Source organism: Xiphophorus hellerii, chromosome 21 (genome assembly GCF_003331165.1).
Source record: "Xiphophorus hellerii strain 12219 chromosome 21, Xiphophorus_hellerii-4.1, whole genome shotgun sequence".
In the NCBI taxonomy this organism is placed as follows: Eukaryota; Metazoa; Chordata; class Actinopteri; order Cyprinodontiformes; family Poeciliidae; genus Xiphophorus; species Xiphophorus hellerii.
Genome location: NC_045692.1, coordinates 13,546,190 through 13,569,585, shown reverse-complemented (window position 1 = coordinate 13,569,585; position 23,396 = coordinate 13,546,190). Strand labels below are relative to the sequence as shown.

Here is a 23,396-nt window from a genome sequence, read left to right as displayed (position 1 = left end):
CCTTAATTTATTACAATTGTGAAAGAAAATGGTTATAGTCTAAATTAAGTAGAGTTTTTTTTTTTTTTTTTTTTTTTTAATAGCACATTGTTTTGGCTGTTTCAGGCAATAGATGGCAGCAAAATGCGTTTGGATGACTGGTATTTTTAACTGACAGTTTAGGTGAAGTCAAAGGTCTAAAAGGGGAATCTAAATAATTTTTACCCTTACTTTGCAGATAACATTATAGTATGCTACTACAGTATGAAGCCGCAAGTCCAACCTTATTGATGCATGATAGAACCTGGATAGTACAAGTCTTTTCACACATATTGATCTCTACAGTGGAAAGCAGTTTGTGGGTGCTGCAGCTTCATTGGGCTTTTTTGTGTCAAACCATTGAATGCCACCAACTGGCCAAGTCCAGCATGACCGGAAGTCCCGAGTAAATTCAAAAATGTTTTATCAAACAAATTCAGATAAAGTACCTTTTGAACATAAACTTTAAGCAGATGTTAAAAATACTTTTTATTAAACATGTCTCTAAACTGAAAATCATCATAATAAACAGAAGTAAAGGCTTGAAAATATCAGTCCCTGCATATGTAATTCACTTGGAAAATTTAGTTATTTAAATAAATTAGCCTTTTCAATAGTCTAATTAACTGAATATGACTAGTCTCCAGACAATGCTGTTTGTTGTTAAATGCATGATTCAAAGATAGATTCCTTAAAACACTTGAATTAATTGTCTGTCTATACAATTTTTAAGTAAATTACAAATGAAAAGATTATTTCCACAAACAGAAATAATCTTGAGTGGCTGGATAGAAAGGCGCCCATGGCCCTATTCACATAAGAACCGCCTCTGGTGGTAGCGGTATATACTCGAACTAAATTAAAAACAAAACATGCAAGACCTAATTTCCTAAAGTGTGCAAAGAAAAGCGTGAGATGTAGCTACATGCTGTTCGTCCGTGAACAGCCTTTCGCCTGTATAATATGTAATTATGCGGCTGTAGAAGTTCTGGGCGGGGAAAGTGCTTCATTCAACACCAGGAAGGAAAAGAAAACATCTCCTCTCTGCTGCACACACCGGGGACTTCGCTCAAAAACTAAGCCAGAACCAGGAAACGGAGCCCCAAGGAACTTCTCTGTGGACTCTGACATTTTAATATTTGCAGAACACCTATGATACCGGTGTTCTGGTGTCCTGCGCCGCACATGGAGCGGAAATAAACACCGGATACGAACCTAGGCTTCCGCTGAGGAGGACCGAGCCGATGTTCCCATGGAGGTGAAAGGAAAAAACAGCATGTAGCAGGTCGGTGTTCATGTCTGTTACCCCTGTTTCTGTTTCTCTTCGGGCATACAGGTGGACAGACCTGCTGGTGCGTACAAAATGCATTATGATGAGAATAGCAAAATAAGGCTCTCGGCATTATTTAGCTCTGCAAACTGCATTTAAAATGTCTCATTTTTGCTTTTAAGATAAGAAAAGCAGTTAACTTAGTGACTTAATAAAACTTTATGGCGTCCTTAATGTGCATACATTACATATTCACTAACACAACATTCAAGCCTTTTAATCTTTAAGGTTCATATAATGTTTATGAAGTAAAGTCAGCTTGCATGGGTGACGTGTTTGAAGAGCAATAATTGTATTTAACTTAAAAGAAAAACAGCATTAAAGTTTAGAAAGATAAGCTTATCTTACTTTCTCAATTTTGTTTTCTTCTTTTATAAAAAACAACAGTCAACCTATATCAAATTGGACATATTTATTGACAAACAAAATCTTTCCTGGGAAACAAAATAGAAATTAATTATTTATTTTTCTCCTTTTTCTTCCATGAAATAGTCTATATGAGTAGTTTCATTCTAATTGTTAAAGCTATTGGTGGCTCTTGATGTGGTTATTTGCCTAGGGTAGCAATAGAAGGAGGGAGGGATTGTATTGGTTTTATGCATGAGTTCATGAGTGGAGTGCTAGCATCCCCTGCTTGCTGTTGAATATAAAGCTCTCAATGTGCTGTGGTGTTTGAACCCACTGCATTTCATTTTCCAACTTTATTCGGTTGGGATGGTCAGCTGAAGCAAGGAAGGGCCCATTGACAACCCCCTCTGGTTAAAACAGCATATTGCCATGGAAAAAAAAAAAAGTTGAATTCCTAGTAGATAAATTTTGTTACCGTCCTTCGTTAAGTCAGACCAAAATTATTTTTACTTGGCATCGCCAGCAAAACTGAAAAATTGATCACACTTAATTTTTATTTTCTTAGTTACTTCTTTCTTCAAACTTAGAAGTTTACATACACTAAGATTATTATGTATTTCTGTAGGAAATGAGATGTGCATCTCTTAGAAGATAAAACAATATAAAAGACAAACACATTTTGGAAAATTAATCATTTTGCACTTAGCTTTTGCATCCTATCTGTGTTTCAGACCATTACTTTAAAATTGGTGGGTGAGATTGGAATTACGTAATAATTAAGCAGCAGGTGAGCTAACAATATTGCCACTTTTAAAATGTGGGAGTTAATTTATTTGTTTAATACTTGCTTGTTTATGGCTTGACACAAATACAGATGTTTACTTGTCAAGATACAGGTTACTCTTTTGATCACTGCTTGGTGTCGCAGTGGTTAGCACTGTTGCTTTGGGACAAGAAGGCTTGCATGTTGTCACTTTTCCAGAGTGGGTTGTCACTGGGAACTCCAGTCTCCTCCTAAAGTATAAAATCATGCATGTAAACCTCTTTGACTTTCCCTTTGGTATGAGTGTGTGCATAGTTATGTGTCTCTGTCTTGCTCTGTGATGGACTGTCCAGAGTGTGCCCTGCCTCTCGCCCAACGGCCACTGGAGACAGTAATCCTTAAAGACTCATGCTTTACATTCAAAGATAAAAAGTTTTTGACTTACTAAAAACATACCACAAGGATCCCAGCTGCAGAGTTGGGAGTCTAATGGTTACACAGAAGGCAGATTCATGGATGTTATCAACTGCAGAGATTCCTAATCTTAATCCCACCTGCAGAGGCACTCAAAGAACCACAGCTGTCAGAGCACAGCAGGACAGGCTGAAAACTGCTGTGTGCCTCAGTAATGCTATCAATTGTTGCGTTAGTCATCCTTTCATTTTTGGCAGACGAGAGCAGATGTAGTGTTTGATGCTGCCTCGGGTCCACTAATCAGTGGGTGTAAGCCAGCTTGTCCACTTTTAGTACCCTTCCTGTGAGCTTGCAGGGAGTTGCTTGTAGGCTCAGTCGCTGACTTCAGCATCCTCATTAAACATGTTGCCCGGATTATTAATTATTTTAGCTCACTGTCGTGCATTCAGAGGCTCATTCAGACCTCCTCAACAGAGCCGGATCTCCCACTTTAGGGAAAGGTTAGACTCATCCAGATGATTAATCCCATCTAACTGCACACTTGTGGGATTGTCATAAATATTCACGACACCTCAGCTTAAATCCGTCTGGACTATAAACGAGGTTGAAGAGGGTGGGAGGAGGGCTCATCATTAAAACATGACAGATGTGTGGCAGATGTGCAGAAAGCAGACGGATCGGGTCAGGTCAAGTGAGCAGAGGCTTTGCTTTGCAGCGATGTGTGGGGGACAAAAAAATGAGATCAGAAGCGCTTCATCGTCTAAAACATGTGCAAGTGCTTGATAATCTGGTGCATTAAGAGATTATTTCAGCAAAGTGGGCTTGGAGTCATTTTTACTTATTGTGTTTTCCTAACTGTTGCTCATCTTCCACTTTCCACGTAATATAACTGCTGATTTCGTCTACAGTGGCTGGAAGAAGCATTTATACCCTCTGAGCTGAAGATTTCTCTGTCTCAATTTTTCCCAACAAAACATATTAAAGTTTGATTTTGCAACGTGACATGTGGATAAAGTTCAAGGGGCATGAAAACTTTTGCAACATATAACCTCAATGCTGACAAAAGCAAATTATTATTTTTTTCCTCTTTGAAACTTCCTACAGGTTGCAGTGCCGTTGGCCATGAAGAAGCGAGCAAAGAGGGAGCTGAAAGAGGAGGAGGAGAAGGAGGAAGTGTTGTGCTGCTGCGAGTATGTGAACAGACACGGGGAGCGCAGCCACGTCGCAGCCTGCTGCTGCGACTGTGAGGACCTGGACGACGCCTGTGACAGGTGGGAGGAGATAAATATAAAGAAAAGCTACTCGGACTGAAGATAGAGTATTTGTGTTGTGATTTTTTTACTGTGAGAACTTGAGAGATTTTGTGAAATCTGAGAACACAAATTATTTCCTACAAATACTAAGATATATTTTAAGGTCTGACAACAATCAGAGGAAGCCCCTTTTGCAGAAACATTTGTAGGAAATCAGACAAACAAAATGGCTACACATTATTCTTTATCTCTTGTCCAAAAGTCCATGAAAACGTGTTAGGAAATGGAGAAAAAGGAATGTATTGATGTGTGCTAAATAAAAAAGCTGGAGCTGTTAACTTTGTTGGAGATACATTGAACCATATGTGATAAACTCAAACCTAATGGAGACTGTAAAAAAAAAAGTTACCTTACCATTTTTTTTTGTTTCTTTAGGTTTCTAAAGAGAGAGCCTCAGAAACCGGAATCGTTGTCGCATGTATCTGCAGTCGTCTCCGACCGGATCCGTGTACCCTGGTTTTGGGGCGGAGCCCGTAAACTGGATCTGTCCATCGTTCCTCCTCTCGTCCTCCTTCCTGCCCTTTTTCACCTCGCTGCTTTCCACTTTCTGCTCGGTGTGCTGGTTTTGACGGCTCTGCCTGGCCTTGTGTTGTGGTACTACTTCTTCACCCACCGCAAGAAGGGACGAACACTCTTCTTCCTCAGCCTGGCCCTCTTCTCCTTGGGGTACATGTATTACCTGTTCGTCTCAGAGGTGTTTCCACGTGGGGATGTTGGTCAGGGTGAGCTGGTGGCTGTGAGTGTAGGGGTCAGCCTCACCCTGCTGACCCTTATCTACACCAAGAGAGATCCTGGGATTGTTCGGCTGGATCAACAGGCCGTCCACAGCACGGTGACATATTACAGCACCCTGCCAGACAAAGACTCTTCTTTCAATGGGGGGATGCAGGAAGTATCAATGACAGCAGTCCAGCGGATCGGATCCTCGGAGCAAGAAGGGTTGGAGTTGAAGGAAAGTGGCCGCAGGAACTGGTGTTCAGTGTGCAGGGTTGTGCGGCCGCCGAGGGCGGGACATTGTCGGATCTGTGGCGTCTGCGTGCTTCGTCTGGACCACCATTGTGTCTGGTGGGTTTCAGTCAGTTTATCCTAAATCTCAAATGTACAAAGTTTACGTCCAGTCAGCATACATCTAGAATCTTTACGTAGTACATACTAAAGTACATAAATAAAAAGATTGTAGGAGTCATGCTTAACCTAATGAATATAATGAAAAGCCAAAGAGAAATAATGAGTGTTTATAACAGATGTAAAACTCTCAAGGGTCAAAGACGTTCTAATGTACATCATCACACTGTTCCAGAGTCCAGGAGCAGCTGCCCTAAAGGCTCTGTCACCTCCAGTCTTCAGCCAAAATTCGAAGACTTTCAGCAGTAATTTACTCATCTGAGCTTTCTGTCTGGATTATAAGAAAATAGCAATTCCAGGAGGTACTGGCATACCAGTCTCTCTAGACATTTAGGAACCAAATAGAAAAAAAATATTACACTGGAAGGCAGTGAAGTGAAACTAATATGATATGTGGTCATGCCTTTGCTTACCAGTGTAAAGACAGGCTGCCGCAATTGAATAATTATAATACAGTGATGGGATAAAGGCTTGGATCTCTCTCTCCAGATCTTTGACAGGAAGATAGCCAGAAGGCATTTGGCTTCTTCCTGGAGGCAGCAGAAAACTTATTTTTTACTCAAAAGTTTTGGAGCAGGGCCTTGTTCTTAAACAGCCTAACTTAATTTCTTTCCTCTAGTAGGAACAGTTTGCTTCAGATGCGAGAAATGTTACACAATTGGTTGTTCCTACTTTAATACAGTTTGGCTTCTGATCTCAAATCTGTTGAACATTTGTAAACTTTGCTTAAAAAAAAAAAGCTTGATACCAAGAAATCACCCATATTCTATGGGCTCTATTTATTCTGCCAAGAAGAGAGGCCATTTTTATGCAATAGTGTTATGCAAGTTTTACCTCCAGAAATCTCTAAAGCTGTATATTTTAGAATTACTGCACACATAATTTGAATGTATAATTAGTTTTCTTGCCATTTGTTGAGTCCCATTATTAGTAAGTTAGAAATAGTCCAAGGAAAGTATTTCCTTACAGACACCAGTCCACTCCAGGTAGTGTTTCTGCTCATATCTGCAGTCTGCATTCATTGCTCATTTGTCTGTGTGTCTTTACTGTATTTGTGTTTGCCTCCGGGGCCAGGATAAACAACTGTGTGGGCCAGGCCAATCACGTAAGCTTCCTGCTCACTCTCATCTTCTTCCTGCTGACGTCCCTGTACGGCATTGGCCTGGTGCTGCGGAGTGTGTGTCCCCAGCAGAACGTCCTCACTGCCTTACTCTACTGCCCTGGAGTTTACACCCACTACAGGTTCCACTTGGCTCTATTTTTTTAAATTTCATCTATGTGATATGATACCATTTTAAGGTACAAGTTTTGCCAGAACTTAAGTACACCATGCAAAACCCTATATGCAATAGCAGGCAAAAGTCTTCATACCTTTTGAGCTTTTGAACGTAGTGTCACTTTACAATTAGAAACATTAGTGTATTGTATCTGGATTTTAAGTGATTTATACCAGTACACTAAAATTTGACTCGTATTATAGGCATTCAATGTGTAGGATTCCTAATGTTAACAACAGATTGCAACAGTTCTGGGTTAACTTTGATTTTGGTTGATACCAGTCAAAAAGACATTCTTCTGGAGTTCCAGTCATACCAACGGATGTAAAAAGCTGCAGCATTCCCAATTATTGCAGTAGATGATTGAAGATTGTAGAACAAATATTAAGTTGTCCTATTTAGTTCCCAAAATGTAAAACTCCACAGCTACTGATGAGCCTGTTAAATCCTCTGTATTGTTTATTATTTCTCAGAATCAAGTTATTCCTGTTTTTATCGGTTAAAATAAAGACTTATCAGTTTTCTGGGAGACTTTCAATCACCTATTCTGAATGTTAGATCTAGGATATTTTTCACTTTACTTTGCTATAGAATGCCTTGTGTTAAATCCCTTCCAACTAATTACTGAAAAATTGCACCAATGTTAGCACAGAGAATACTCTATGCCCCTCAGTCTTGTTTTCTGTACTGGGTCTATCTTAAAATGTCTGCCTTGTCCTTTCTATTTTCTCTAGCTCTGCTCTCTGCTTCACCTGCGCATGGTACTGCAGCATTGTGACCGGTGGTCTCCTGCATCTCCTTCTAGTGCAAATTATAAATATCAGCTACAATGTGACAGAGCGGGAAGCCCGAGTCGCACTGAGGGAGAAAACCGCCCGCAGCGCCTGCTGGGGACTCGTCGTGGACACCGGCGTTTACTCTCGGGGTCTTTGGAGCAACTGGTCTGAGTTCATGTCCATGGGAGACAAACTGAGGCTTTCATCTCCAACAGACCTGGTGTGAGACACAATATAGGGGTGGTAAAAACAGCTTCTGACCATTGGGTGGCAGCATTGCCATTTCATCCACAGTAGGTTTGCTTTCAGTCTCAAGCAGAGTCAGCATTGCTTAGAGGTGTTTCTGCAGCTCTGGAGTTGCTCTTTGACATTTAGCGATAACCACTTAACATCTCAATGTTGTGAATTCACCGCCATTACAGTGACTGACACCTGGGACCTCATCTATGCAGCCAAATCCACCCATGGCATCTTAGTCACACACACAACCATCACTGCGAATGTCTTCCTTCGGACTTGTGCCTCGGTACACAATTGGAAGAAAGTTAAACTCTCACAAAGAAATAGGACAGTTTCAGAAATATTCCTCTGGATTTTCTGTTACAGATCAAGATGCAAAATGTGGAAAAATGGGCAATTCTGATGAGACCATAATTAAATCCTTTTCTCTACATCCAAAATGCTATTTGTGTTAAAGTGCAGGGACAGCTCAGGGAAGAAAATTTGTTGGGGGCCGAGGGCAATGTTCATCTTCCAGCCTTAACCACAGTGAAATGGTTTCAGTCAAAGCATAATTATGAGCCAGAATGGCCCAGTCAAAGTTCAGAACTGCATTCAGTTTGTATAACTTATCATGTTTCATTTTTCTTCCATTTCACAATTGTATAGCAGGTGTTTGTTTATTACATAAAATCCTAATCCTTTACTTTGAAGTTTGAGAATTTTCTAACATAACCACTTGAAAAACTTTAATCATCTTTGTGAGACTCTGCACCTCATTTATCTTTCTCAAACACTGATACCACTTGTTTCCACTTTGCCTTGCAAATTGCATCTTAGGTTTTCATATCAGACACAAGACACAATCTTGGCACAAGACTAATTTAGGTACTGTGGTAGATGATTACATTTGTATAATTTAAGCTACTTTGTATTACGTTGTTGTCTCAATTCCGCATGAAAGCACTATAATATATTCGCTCAAATGCACAACTGTCAGCTTGAGTCTGGGGAAGTTGTTTTTGTAACTTTCCACTTTTATTACGCTTTAGTTTCTAATAAAATATAAACTCTTTTGTATTTAAATAATTTCTCTGTTGTACATCTGTGGATTTTGAATGGATTTTATTTATTTTATTAAATGAAAGTGAGAAATGACCGAGCCTTTTCTTTATCACTTGTCACTGCTGGAGTAACGCTTTGATGCTTTTGTCTGGATATGCAGCTTGTCATTATCAGACGGTTTCTCTCTCAGACGTTCCTAATGGACGGGAGCAGAAATCCGGCAGAAGCTCTGCCACTTTCCTGCTCAGCTTCTCCCGTCGCACCTCTCTCTCCCTTTCCCTCCGCAGCGTAGAAGGAAGCTGCCTCCAGGCCTGGAAACACCTCTGCAGGACGCGCCTAAAACACAAACAGATGGAAGGACAGACGAACACGGAGCAAGTGAGCATTAACGAAGTGGATCTGAGGGACCGCTGGCTAGACAACATGTAATTAGTTTTCACATGGTGTTTGGCAGCTAGGCAGCTGTTGGGGCTTCACCTGTAGCCTGTGGTCATTTAGCAGTACCAGACCAGGCAGCTGGCGCTTAAAAATATTTCTTGAGGTGGACAATAAAGATATTACGTAGAAATGTTTAATAAATTATTACGTAAAAAATGAGGATCAAAAAATTATTTTGCTTTCAGTTAATATTTTAACACACTATTGCTTCATATTGACTCTATTCAATAATTACCATCAATGTTTGTGTCGGTTTGCCAGAATATCTCAGTAAAATGCATTGATGTTTGTGACAAAACATAAGTTCAATGTGAATACTTTTTGCAAAGTACATATAAAAGGCTACATCTTTCTCCTCTCAGAGAGCAGCAGCTGCGTAAATAATGGATGTTTGAACTTTGTTGGATGGTTGTAAGTTAAGAAGGTCATCAAATAGTTTTCGGAGGTCAAAAAGTTGGAAAAATATTTGAAATTGAGAAGAGCTTTTCTAGACACCAGATCAAATGATTCTAGTTTGTTCAGTACAGAAAAATCCATTAACTCATCTGAAACCATAAAAATACACTTAGGCTTTTAGAGCTGGAAGTGACCGTATGTCTTTACAGTTTGACTCAGTTTTATACGAACTTGTGTGTCTTCCGTGACATTGTATATACCTTTAATACAAATGCTGAAAAATAAAAAAACCGTCCTGAAGAAGTCTCATCCACTCCTGTTGACAGGCTGCGGAGGAAAAACATTGGTTTCTACCAGGAAAAGTGCCTCCTCTACAATCACACCCGCTCTCTTGTGTTTCACGCTCTGTCAGGCAAGTCCACATTTCATTTCAGATGTCTACGGCTTTCTTTGTGAAAAGAGATTCAATGAAAACACATTTTATGTTTTCTTGTTTACTAGTCTACCTATAAACACTGGGGGACACCAGGACAAAGAAACGCATTGTCTTCGTGTTCTTGAAGGTTTTGTAAGCCTGCACATAACCAAAAAAACAAAAAAAGTAGTCCTGCTGAGGCAACTAGAAAGCTCTAAAGTAGCAAACATTTCATAGAATATGTTTTTAAGTCTCTACATTTAGATTGTTTGTTAGAGGTCTTAAAATAGTGGATATACTGCAGTTTATAGGAAAAGATTTTAGATATTGCTGATTAATTTTGTCTCACGAAAGAAACACAGCAAAGAGTTAGTTTTATCAGGGCTACTTCAGAACAAAATGCAGCATCAGGTGGAGCAGACCTGTCCCGGTGTTCCTGAGCCAGTTTTTGACGGTCCCATTCCGTCAGCCTCTGCAGGGTCACATGGTCCTGCAGAGCAAGCAGGAACCTTCTCAGAGTCCGCTTCCGATAAAAACACTCAGCTCGCTCTTCCTGAATCATCCGCAGGTCGCCCAGCTGAAACCAAGATAAGGATGTTGTGACTGATGAGGTAATAAAAAACCGTTTACGGTTATTCTATCCATTACATATGAAGCAATAGGGTTTACATACTGATTTGTGTAAGCTAGAGAGTATAGAAGACAGATTGTGGCAAAATTTAAACTGGATTTCTCATCACTTTTCTTTTGATGTCTGGTGTGCTCCTTCATAATGCTGTTTGTTCACAAATGTTCTCCCCCGAAACCTTCACAAAACAGCTGAATTTATGCTTTAATTTGAATTTTTAATAGCTTTTTATCTCGAAACTGTTGCTCTGCCAGGTAAGATCTAAATAAAATACATTTTGGTTGCAAGTTTACAGACTACACACAGAAACCTTTGCAAGGTAATGTATAATGTGTATAAAAGGATATACTCACTCTTTTCCAGCAGTTTAAACTCCAACGAAGCAAAAAATGCTTCTGTAGTTGGTCAGCACTGGCCACTCTCTCACACTGGGTCTCTCTTGCATACTGTAGCCATCCCAGGGTGCACTGCTTCAGGAGGAAGAGGTTGTGATGACTCTCGGCCAGCTGGGAACAAATGGGAGGAGATAAATTAGTACTACTCTATAATTTCTCTATAATTTCCCTATAATTTCCGAAACAAAGCAATATAGGACAGATTGTTGCATTTATTTACATAAATAAAACGATGTGTCACAGTGGTTGTGTTTCTCATACAGATTGATGTATTCACAGACACGTCTGAGCTTTGCACACAATATCTAAGCACCATAGGAGAGGTTAAGATGTTAGCGCACTGTATGATCACTACAGTGAATTACAAAAGTATTCATATCCGTAAATTTTGACACTTTACAGCAAACCTTAGTGCATTTTATTAGGATTTTATGTGATACACTAATACTAAGCAGTACATAACCATGAAGTGTTTGCTTTTGCTAAATACTTTTTGTGCAACCAGAGATCTGAAAAGAAGGCTGTGCTTTTGTATTAAGCCTTGTAAATCAATACCTTTTGAAATTACATTTGGCTTCTATTACTGCTGCACGTCTTTTAAGGTGTGCCTCTAACCGTCGTTGCACATCTACAAACAAAAACCTGTATGTGTTCTTTTACGTCCAAAATAACTAAAACTGCTTTTGAAAATAACGACTGCCACAGACTAACAATTGAACTATAAGGGGAATGAACACAAATACATTCTGCGCTTTCATTTATTATATTGCATAAAACTAAACAACAAAGTAATTTCACTTCTGTGTGGCAATTATGCACTACTTAGTGATGGTTAATTACATCAAATCCCAAAACACTAAAGATAGCAACATGACAAAATGTCAATTCTCAGAGTATGGATAGTTTTGAAAGTCACTAGTTTTGTTTCTACTTATATATTATGAACATACAAGATGATGCGAGAATATTATGCATTTTAACATGTCCACAACAAGATAGGCCTTATAAATGGTTTATGTTATGAGCCACCATTATGCTTTGTTGTCAATCTGCTGTCATAAAAACCACCTGATAAGTATAATCTTCCTCTGAGCCAGAATGAAGTGTTTTCTGTGTTTATGTGATTGTGAATTTGAGACAGGCTGGCTTTGAATGTCACTGCATTACACAAGACGGGGTGTTTACCTCCATGTTTTCACGTCTTAACTGCATGAGGTGTTTCCATGGCGCCAGGCCTCGATGCGACAACAAGGTTTTGTTATGGTGTTGACAGGCCAGTCTCATGAACTCCTGGCGCCTTTTTAATTGTCTTTGTCTTTCTGCTTCTCTCTGGATGGACGCAGAGAAGCAATATTTACATCTTGTGTGTAACTTGTACAAACTTGTGTCAGGTGAATAAAACATAAAATACTCCTCACCTCTCGTTCCAGCCTCTTCTCCTCCCTCTTCTTTTCAGCAGCCTTGCGTTTCTCCTCCTGTTCCTCCCTCTCCCTTTGTTCCTCAGCAGCTTTCATCTCAACCTGAAGGTTCAGTCATTAAAATTTGTACAATCAATGCTTGAAAATATGGTTACTCTGGAAGGATTGTCAGTCTCACCAACTTTTCCTCTTCTTTCCTTCTCTTGATTTCCTCGATCTCCTGCCTCCGTTCGGCACGCTGTCGAGCTCGGACTTCCATGGCTCGGGAGAGGGAAAGAGAGTTTCAAGTTTTTTAAGGCAAAGGAAATGCTTTTTTTTGGAAAAAGAAAATCTGAATTCTGTAGGTCAGCAAAGACCTTGAAAGTAATAGAGGTTCTTAGGAAGGCATGGCATCACTTTAAGCAATAAAATGAAAAAAAGAAGCAATTGCATCAAGGGCATTTCGCAAAGTGGAGATAAACAGTAGGGTGTGTGTGGGTTTGCAAAAAGGTCAGAAAATCAGGCAAGGTTAAATATGCATATAATTGTATGTTTGTGTCTGAGTCTTAGTCACAACACCTGGGTAAAGATGTGAAATAATGAAAGAGAAAACAAATCTATACAAACTGGAGAGAGAGAGAGAGCAGGTGTCATGGAAAAACATCAGTTTCTTGTTTTTATCCTTTTAGCTATATGAAGATTTTTTGTTTACTTGATGCAATCCATTGATTTACTGGTAACTCTTCTTTATTTTTCCAACCTCTGAAAGCAAATAGTGTGAGTATTTTATGAGTTTTTGTGTTTAATCTGACATCAGAAGCAGTAGGATAGACAGCGCAGTAAAAGGAAATCATTGGACAAGAAATAATTACCAATCTGACAAGGTTGCACAGCCTGATGTTTACTTTCTGTAAATCCACCAACTGATCAACTTGAACGTAGACTGTTTTTGGTGAAAGGGAGAATAGTTCATAGTTTTGGTCCCCAAAAGGGAATTTTCAGGAAACCCTCCTTCATTTTTAAAGTCTGTCTGTTGGTAATAAAATAGTATTGTCCTGCTGCGTGTTTATAAATGGGCACTGGTGACGAAAACAGGCTCTCTTTGTTCTCTTGATTCATTTCAACTGTGTGCGCAGACAGTAGCGGTGCTTGGGATAAGACGCATGAAGACATGAGAAGTTCGGAGGTCAGCTACTACACAATGGACACCCTGGGGAGGTTAATCCTCTTATGAGGGGACACGGACGGGTGCCAGACAGAAGTGGGAGAAGAAAAAGGCAGCTTCAGATGAAGGTCATTTATTTTCCATCAGGGTGTGAAGCTATAATCTATAAAAGCAATCTGCTGAATCTGGTCACAAGATGGACTTTTAAATGAGGCATGATTCATCTGGTTTAGTGTCAGAAGTGCTGAAGCTGGTGGAAGAAGAAGTTGGGGTAACAGATTGCAGCATTACGTTAAACATTTTTGGTTCTGCATTTGATGTGCTTAGTTATTTAGACTCATTTTTTTCTCTCTCTCTTCAATTAAAAACATATGCTGTTAAATTTAAAGGCGAGAACGATTCCAACAGAGTAACAGCATGAGATTAAAAATGGTGCCATTAAAGGACAGAGGGTGTTTTTTCATCAATCTGCATCTTTTTAAATGTTATCTATTAATAGAGCGAAACTGGGTTTAAGTATGCAGAACGCAAACAGTGACCGGCAAGGTGCAATTATCCTGTGGGATGTTCCTTTTGACTTTCACCGTGATCAAGGTGCAACTAATATTATTGAGGTTGAACCATTAAGTCTACCTATATATCAGTTTGTATATATATTTAGGTGTTTTTCTATTTCAGGAATCTTTTTAAAGAACAGGGGTATTTTTTTCTGGGCCTCTTTTGATTTGACTGCAGTAACCAGGAAAAAAAAGATTATCAGGGTAGAAATCTAACCCAGATGGCACTTCACCTTCAGGATGAAGATTTTTAGTGGGTGGGGGCTAAGTGTTTTTTATTGGATCCAAAACATAACATCCAAACTAAGTAGTTCATTTTGCGTAGCACATCTTTACATGCAAGTATATATTTTTTAAAAATCAGTTAAGTGAACTTCATGCGACTGACTCAAATTCTCTAAAAATGCGAATAAATTTTAGATTTTTCTTTACTATAGCCTCAATGAAACAATCTGGGATTGAATTGTCCTGAATTTAACCCCTTCTCAGCTTACTGAAGCTCCATGAATAAGTTTGAATGTTATATTTCCAAACAATAACAAACAGTGCTGTGGTACAGCTAGACTTTACATAATTTACTGGTAATTTAAGATTTTTGATTAAGTCAAAAAGCACACAACACGCAACCAGAGGAAAAAAGGTTTGTGGAAATGAAGTTTCCAGGAGCAAAGTGAAAATGCACATTTTCTTTGTTGTTACTGTTTGTTTTGCAACTTTACACATTTACTAAAACTGAAAAAAAAAAACACCATATATTTTGCGATACTAAATATATTATTTTATTACTGTAATTTCAGAAAAAGAGAAAGTAAAATAATGATTGGATCAAGATATTGTACTGCCTGTGTCTCTTTACACTGAATGCATCTGTGAGCATTCTCTGTTGTTAAGCTTTCAGACTGACCTGCGATGATGGGATGGGGGCATGTCTGCTTCCTGACAGGTTTCCTGGAAGGTGCACTCTGACTATCCGGCTCCCCTGTAGCCTTTGGAGCTCTGCAGCTGTGATGATAACAGCCAGAAGAAAGAAAGCCTGTCACAACTTTTGTTTGCGTGCTCACATCATCCTGATAGTTGCTTGACAAATTTCAGACGGCGGAGGGAATGTCCAGCGGCGAGAAGTAATGTCAGACTGGCCATAAATCTGAAACTGCGGACAGGTTTTATCTCACAAAATATACTTTGTTTCTTTTCACATTAAATTCTCAAAGAACAACAACTCCGTATGATCTGTAAAGGTTTAAAACATTGCATCTATGTTAAAAATTAAAGTTATTTACACATTTTGAGCCTAAATATTTATCTCGTGTTTAATGACTGAGATGCAAACACCCACATCAAAATTTTGTTAAATTTCCTTTAGCAAGTTGCATGGAAAGCACACACTTTTTGAAGTCACATACAAGTCTAGATATTTGACCTCTCTTATCATCATCATCATCATCATCAAGTGTATCTGTATTGCACATTTTATCAACGAGGCAATTCAAAGTGCTTTACATGATAAAAACATAACACAGTAAATAAACAACAAAAAAAAACCCATTACACTGCAGTGGTAAAATATAGAAAAGTGATGAAAAGTTGCAATCTTGACTAAAACTAAAATGTTATATATTAACGTATCACTAATATACAAGTACAGATATTTATCAATGCCTAAGAACACTGTTAATTTAAAAGATTAAATGTGGTGTATAAGTGGTTTAGAAATCATTTTTAAGGGTTTCTATACTGACTATAAGCCAGTAGAAATCTCTTTACTGGTGTTGCTTTGAAAGTGATCTCAGGTCGCTTAAATTTTTAATGATGTTCAGTGAGCCAACCTGTGTTCCCCGGGGGCAAAACTGCATCTCTTCGCTTCCTGTAGCGCTGACAGCTGAGTAATCTGCGCAGCCTTTTCCATTTCTAACTCCAACCCTGTAAAGATCTGCTGTTCCTTCAGCCGGGTGATTTGCTCCTGCTGCTCCTTCAGGAGTTTCCTCTGTTGTGTGATGATTTGCTTCTGGACGGCGTGTCTGTTTTCGAACCTGCCAGCTGGTGATGCCGTGCGTTTGTTACCGAGAACCCTGTTTTCTGTCACCCTCTGCCGTGCATTGTGTAGGTCTTCTGCAGTGGGTGCAATGTGGCGTCTGGTCACCTGCCAAGGCTGAAGAGGTTGGCCCCCATCACCCACAGAGTTTTTACTCTGATGTCCTGTAGAAGCTTCTAGGACCTCATTCTCTGCTGCATGGCAGCCCTTCTATTGAATATATGATGGACAAATGAAGGTAAGATTAGACATGCAGAAACCATCGGCTAAAAATGGTCCAAGTTTCAGTTCAAAGTAAAGCACTTTTATAGGTTTACTTCACAGAAATGAGACACTTAAGGCATTTATTTATGTTAAATTCAACAATAATGGCTTACTGCCATTACAAATCTACAATATTAGACAGATAAAACTAATGTTTGAGCAAAAGACACTCTAAGTTAAGTCTCTGGTCTTTGTGGATTAGAAATTATTGTTTTATTTATTAGACAGTAATGCTATACTTTATTCTGTTGCTGCCAATTTGATTTTCTATCCTCTCTTGAGAGCAGAAAATATTTCAGCTAGATAGATTTATTTCTTTTCACTGGCTAGAAATAAAAGCTTCATGTTCTAAATGTGCAGAGACATGTTCCAGAACAATATTGTTACTTTGCTTATTTCTCAGAAGTTTGTCTTAAAAACAACACATTTTCCTGCTTTTTAAAGACTTTCAGCATTGCCCATAAGGGATCGACTTATGTTTTGGTCATGTTTGTGATCCTAGAGTCATTTTTTAATAACAATAAATCATAGAGTACTTTTTAGTTGAAAGCATCAAAGAAATGTGTAGTTTTTGAGTCTGTAAAGGAGGCTGCATCCCTCACCTTGGCATCTGTATCCTCTTGACTTGCCGGCTCCTGGGCCAAACATATTGGTAAATTGGCAGGAGTTTCTATGGCTGTGAGTTTGCCTGTAGCTGCAGCATCGATCAAGGCGGCCATCTTAACTTTGGTTTCCTGCTGCCGGGCCAAAAGGTCCCGTTGTAACTTCGCCCTCTGGCTCCAGAGCTGCCACTCATTCAGACATCGCCGTAGCAACCGTCTATGGTTGTTTTCCACAGCCAGCTGGAATTGCCTGAAGGAACATGAAGATTTGCTCATATTTTATCTTTAAAACTATTAAAACAAGGTATCTGTAACTTTATAAAGTTATCTGCTGTGTTCCTGGTTGCTGTTTGTTTTGTGGATATTACAGCAAAGGGAAGCAAAATGCATATGCACTTTTGTCTTTGCAGACAGGTTTTTAAAAAAAAAAAATCATGCATCATTTTACTTTGTGTTTAATTTGATTTTCACAAAGTCAAATTAAACACATGAAAAAACTGATTCTAAAAAATCACAAAAAAGCTCCAGAGGCCAAAATACTTTTGCAAAGAGCTGTGTATTGTGCAACTTATCGGTTGCATTAAAAGTTAATACAGATCCTTTGACTTGCCTGTTTTCTATTCGCAGTTGCTCCGCTGTTCTCGCCACCTCTCGCCGACTGCGCTCCGCCCACACCACAGCTCGCCACGCTCGCCATGCTCTCAGCTGCCTCCTCCAACCACAGAGGGCCACCGCCTTACCCATATGTAACTTTCGCCTTAACACCACTGAGTGCCATCCAGACAGATGCTTGTGCAGACACTGCAACAATTGCACAACTGCATTAACATCTGCAGGTGAAATTACAACCTGAAATCCCAGACCAGTCAGTGAACTCATCTACTGCATAGTATGTGCACCAACCTGGAGGTTGCTCATGTTAATCTTTGCCTGAATCTTCTGTTGTTGTTGTAGTTGATTAAACTCCTTCAGCAGCTGCTTTGAGGGAAGTGCAGGGATTGACTCAAGGCTTCTGACTGCCCTCTGCACCTGTTTCTCTTTCTCTCTAGAAACCAAATAAAAGGCCAAAGATTAATTTTTACGATAAATTACATCAAGAGTTTGTTGCAGAAACACGAATTTGTCAGGATATTAAATAAAGCAGAGATACTCACCACTCTCAGTTACAGCAAAATCTGGAATTTTCTATTATATATTTTATTCTATTTCATTTAGAAATGTCTAAAGCTGTGCAATTTTAAAACAACATAGCTTTAGAGGCAGCAGCTCTGGAAAGTGATTAGGTTAAGATCAGGTTTTTCACCACAACATTTTAAAACCATAACACAGCATAAAAATGTCATGTAAAGATTTTTCTTTTTCAAGTTGGAAAGAGAAAGAAATTTAAGTAGAATTTAATTCGGGGACCCAATTTCAGTTCAAAAATATGAAACTCATTTATATTCATTACATACAGAGTGATATTTATTTCTGTTAAGTTTAATTATTAAGCCTTACAGGTAATGAAAACCCTTAATTCAGTTTCATAGATATTTGAATATTACATCAGAACAATAAGGAAGGATTTCTAATACGTGAATGTTATGTTATAGAATTAGAGTCAGAACAGATTATCCAATCAGGTAATGACCTACTTTTGATGAGCTGCATGTTCCAAGGCCTTCTTTTCCTCCATCAGTCGCCTCAGTCTCACCATCTCCTGCTGCACCATCTCCTCCTCTCTACGCTTCAGCTGCTTCTTCCTCTTCTCCCCCTCTTGCTCCTTCTTTTTTGCCTCCTCTCTGACATCCTGCTGAGCTTCCTTCTCTCTCCTCTTCCTCTGTTTCTCAGCCTCCCTTTGTGCCCTGTTCTCTCGCACCTTGAGCAGAAACCGGCAGCAGCTTTGTGGCCACATTCCAACTCAAAACATGCATAGCTGCAATTCAACCTGAGGAACTGAGCCTACAGTGCCATGGAAAAGTACTCATACCACTAGAACCTTTTCACACTTTATGTTACAACAAAAATCTTTTATTTGTACTTACACAAAGTAGTGCATATCTGTGAGTCCATATCTGTGTATATCTGTGATGCAACTTTAACATGGAGTTAAGTTGCATGTCTTTTTCAGCAATACACATCTCCAGAATATGTCTTTTCTGCCTAATATTTTTTGCAAAAAAGCTCAAGTACTATCAGTGCTATCAGATTTATAGAGAACAACTCTAAACATTAATTTTTAGGTCCTGTCTCAACGTAATTTAGCTTACTTTCAGTCGACACTTTGTTCTTGTCACTTTCATATAATTGCCATATTTGTGGAGTTCATGACTTAAGTTTGTTCTTTCAACAGGTATTCTGATTTTCCAGCTAGGCCTCTTAGCTGCTTCTCTGATTAATGCTCCCTTTTTTCAATTTTCAGATGTTATATTGTTTTATAAAAAAAATCCTGCTCTAAACCTCTCCACATTTTTCCCTTGACCTGTCTGCCTTCGTGACGCTGCTTGTTTATTAATGTTTTCTAACAAACCACTATGGCCTTCATAGAACAGCTTCAATTATACCAATTTCAAACTACACACATTCCCCTATTACCATAAATATTTTTCTCCTTCCACTTCATAACTATGAAGTGGAGTATTTATGCGCCACCCTGTGCCAGTATATTAAATAAAATCCAATTAAAATACATAGGTGTTTGTATCTGATGTGACAAAATGTGAAAATGTTCCCTGGATCATTAATACTTTTGCACAGCAGTGAATGCACAGCCACAAACCTGTTGGTGTCGCGCTTCCATGGTGATTGCTGGACTTCTAAACTTCTTCTGCTTTTCTCGATCATCGCGAGACAACTCCTCCAGCATTCCACAGTCCAGCAGCTCTTGCTTCATTAGATCTTGGAGGAAGCTCTCAACAGCCAATTGTTCTTCTTCTTCGACCAGACAGTCATAAAGATCTGAAATAAGATCGAGAGATGAACCTCACCTTTTCACAACTTATCCTTTTTAGCTAATTAAATGGATTTCCATCCATTTGGTGCCAGTGAATAGCTGCAGTATGGCGACAATATAACATTTGTATCTTTAGACCTGCTGAATAAGAATTTAAAAAATACCGTCAAACTTTTTGTAATCGATGTAAGTAGGCTGGGCACTAGCTGCGGCAGTAGGTTGTGTGTTTTCAACATGGTCCTTCAATTCAGCGTCATCCTCCATGTCCAGCTCTTTCCGTAACTTATCACTCAGCCAGTCATCTAGAAGAGCCTGAGCTGCAAGAAAGAGCAGATTGTGAGTCAAGTGAAATGGCAAACTTTCGGACACTTGGATTTTTAAAAATTGATGGAATTAGTAATGTTGTCGGTGTATTGGTGAACAGATCACATGAACGCTGTAATCAAGATTACAGGTTTTCCTAAATGGAAACTTACTTTAGGATTCAACTGCCACAATGTAAAATGATAAAGCTGGGATAATATGATGTCTTTTGTTAATACAACTTTCCTAAGTGGGTAGAAATTATCTCCAATTTTCTCTAGTTCATAAACAACAAACTACATTTGGTGGAATCCAAAATCTTTTTTAAGCTTCTGTTTAAGCTTATTCATTGGTTTTCATCAATGACTTTAATGTTATTTAAGATATTTAACACCCTTGGCAAATTTTAATAATTAAATGTAAGTGAATTATTTATTATTTATATTTTAGTTTTAGAACTGTTCAAAGTGCTTCAATTTTAAGTAGTATCACATGGCTTCTGCGGCCATGAACTGAACTGAATTGAATCCAATCCAACTGAATGACTTCCTGTTTTCCTGGTCAATCTTCATTTGGAAAATACAAGAAAACTTGCAAATCAAGTAAGAAATGTATGTTGAAAAATTTTTATTGCTATCCATAAGATACCTATTTGCCTAAACATAACCATAACCAAAATTTATGGAGGAAAAATGGAAGGAGAAATTTGTGAGAATTACTCTCAAGTTACAGTCTGGCTTTATTTAAACACCTTAATCTAAAGATTTGCAAAGCTTTTGTGTTTATTCTACATTAGAAATAAATATAATAATATAGAATGGTGCAGTAAAAGAGATCATCTGTCAGCATCCACATTACTTAATGATTATACCTGCTTGAAAACAAAGAAACATTTTACGTTAGTAACCTAATAGAAGGTAGCTTTTTCTGTGAGCTGACCTACCTTCACTATAAGCGTCATCATGATCCCTCAACTGTTCAGAGCTTTCCAAAGGTACAGCCACTCTATTTATTGCTGATTGAGGTTTCCTATGGGAGAAGACTTCAGACACGGCTAACTCAGAGGCCATCTCCACTCGCTGAGGACAGAGACAAGGACAATAACACACATTAATGTAGCTAAAAATAAAGAAAGTCTAAAATATCATTAAGAGCAAATTGCTTTTATTACCAGCTCAATGTAAGAGATGGTAAAGTCTCACCTTTCTCCACTCATCAATGTCATCATTCTTCACAGGTCTCTGTCATTAAAGGACATAAATATATACCTTTGGGTAAAAGCAGAACTGAAAGATGCACGTCACATTGTCACTTTTGCCTTTCTGAAAATCCCCTCAGAGGGACCTTGAGCTGTTGATGCAGTGTGAAAATTGTGGGCTGAGGCGAGGGCCTGATGTCTGCGGATTATTTCACAGGAAAGCTCAGCTATTGCCTTAAATCCGCAGATTACCCCGAGAATCATTTCCCAGACTTCAAAAGGTGAGCGGTTTACCGGTAGCAATTCAGCTATCTCAGTCTCCGCCTGCAAGGGTGTACAGCTGCAAGCGTGCGAATATCTGACAACAGACCTGGATGATATTTACCATTGACTTAGAAGAAGCCACATCTATGCATATACTCTGGCTATATGTGTGTACCCTTCATATATCATTTATCTTCATATAAAATGGGTTGCATACTCCTATAACCTTTTCATATTTGGTCAGATTACAACTACAAAACCATTCCATTGTAGTTTCTGCAGTTAGTTTAGTGTCGTTGTCCTGCTGGAAATTGAAAGTCTTCCACAGTCTCAAGTCTTTAAAGGCATCTTACTGGTTTCCAATCAGGACTGCCTCATATTTTGCTCCATCCATCTTCCAGTTAACACCTACCAGCTTTCTCTCTACTAAACAAAAGCATCCCCATACTATGAATATTAAACTGCCATGTTTTTCCAATAGAGATGGAGTTTTCAGGGTGATGTTTTGAATTGCATTCATCTGGACCTTATTTCCTAATTAAGCGACATCTGAAAGTATTAGCCATGGTTTTTATTTAGGGGTAACCTTGTGAAGTAAGGGCTGAAGACAAACCCACACATTCCAGATTTCAAACAAGGTAAAACATTTGTTCCACCTTGTGTCACTATGTGTTGATGCCACACAAAAATCGAAGTAAATGCAAAGGAGTATTTTCGAAAAATGTTAGAAAGTATAAAAGGTAATATTATTGTAATGCACTGTAACTTTATGCCTGATGTAAAGGCTCTGAAATTAAAAACACATTTATTTTACTTGGTCAGTTGGTATTAAAAAAATATTAAGTCACTACTTTTGATTTACTTTTGTTAAGAATAATTTCTAGATTTATCTTGGAGATATGTACTCTCTCTTTAAGTGTAAGTCAAGCTTACCTTTTTGGGAGACCCGAGTGTTTTCCACCTGAACAGGTGATAATTGAACCCTGATGATGCCATCTCCACTGTTTATGCATCTGCATAAAATTACGATATAATCTTAAATCCCACTATAGACTTGTCTATTATTTCCACCGTGTACGATACCAAATTTGGGTAAGCCAAAAATGTGTAGAAAAGTTACCACAGAGTAAAACGGGGACGCCGTAAACGTGTCAACATAACTAACGCTACCTTGAACGGCAAAGGATTCTGGGTAATGGAGTGAGTCTACTTATCATTTTTACTGAATCTAGGGATCACAAATACGTTCGAAACTACGTGTCCCAGTAAGCTTTCGAGGCGTGGAGAAGTTCCCATGACAACGATGTTCGACTCTGAAAACGGAAAGAAAATGAAGGATTTTTAAATCTGTTAGAATCGGTTAGAAGAATTAATTAGTACGAATAAATAGGTTTAACAGAGGGTTTGTTTAGATGTTTTTATGATCTAAGACACAAGTACATTCTGAACAGATCACCAGTCTCTCACAAGATGGAAGCTATACTATTTGCTTTCTGCAGGAGCACAAATGATCAAATAGACTTTGAGCAGTCATTACATAAAATCAATAAAGAAAACCAAAACTACTGCAAACTTGCAAGGATGCTATCTCTGCTATCTGCTAAACTCTTTAACGAGAGTTTGGTAAAATATATATTTAACATCTAAAACATTGACTTTAAAGAACCTCTCGTGCACCCCTTACATTATTTGCAAAACAGATTAGATTAACTAAATAATGTTTAGTTTTTATAAGTAAAACAATTTTTATTTAATTTTTTGG

The 23,396-nt window shown here is 38.6% G+C and overlaps 2 protein-coding genes across 3 annotated transcripts; one reads left to right on the top strand and one right to left on the bottom strand.

Annotated features, from left to right (window-relative positions):
• The first annotated feature begins 1,023 nt into the window (after positions 1-1,023).
• Positions 1,024-8,741, top strand: zdhhc23b (zDHHC palmitoyltransferase 23b). Of its 2 annotated transcripts, none has more exons than XM_032551800.1 (5): positions 1,024-1,370; positions 3,978-4,144; positions 4,562-5,251; positions 6,386-6,553; positions 7,323-8,741. In XM_032551800.1, the coding sequence occupies exons 1-5, from the start codon at positions 1,314-1,316 to the stop codon at positions 7,588-7,590; spliced, it is 1,350 nt and encodes a 449-aa protein (XP_032407691.1). In that variant the 5' UTR covers positions 1,024-1,313; the 3' UTR covers positions 7,591-8,741. The 2 variants fall into 2 exon arrangements, with proteins under 2 accessions (XP_032407691.1, XP_032407692.1); XM_032551801.1 differs by having other exon boundaries at positions 1,025-1,303.
• ccdc191 (coiled-coil domain containing 191) lies at positions 8,692-22,933 on the bottom strand. Its single transcript, XM_032551799.1, has 17 exons — positions 22,568-22,933; positions 21,375-21,413; positions 21,116-21,251; positions 20,034-20,186; positions 19,696-19,874; positions 18,572-18,795; positions 17,841-17,982; positions 17,548-17,738; positions 16,938-17,187; positions 15,866-16,281; positions 14,944-15,041; positions 12,517-12,599; positions 12,339-12,440; positions 12,106-12,249; positions 10,879-11,031; positions 10,320-10,474; positions 8,692-8,984 (listed from the first exon to the last, which is right to left on the bottom strand). The coding sequence occupies exons 1-17, from the start codon at positions 22,628-22,630 to the stop codon at positions 8,819-8,821; spliced, it is 2,694 nt and encodes an 897-aa protein (XP_032407690.1). The 5' UTR covers positions 22,631-22,933; the 3' UTR covers positions 8,692-8,818.
• Between the last annotated feature and the right edge of the window lie 463 nt (positions 22,934-23,396).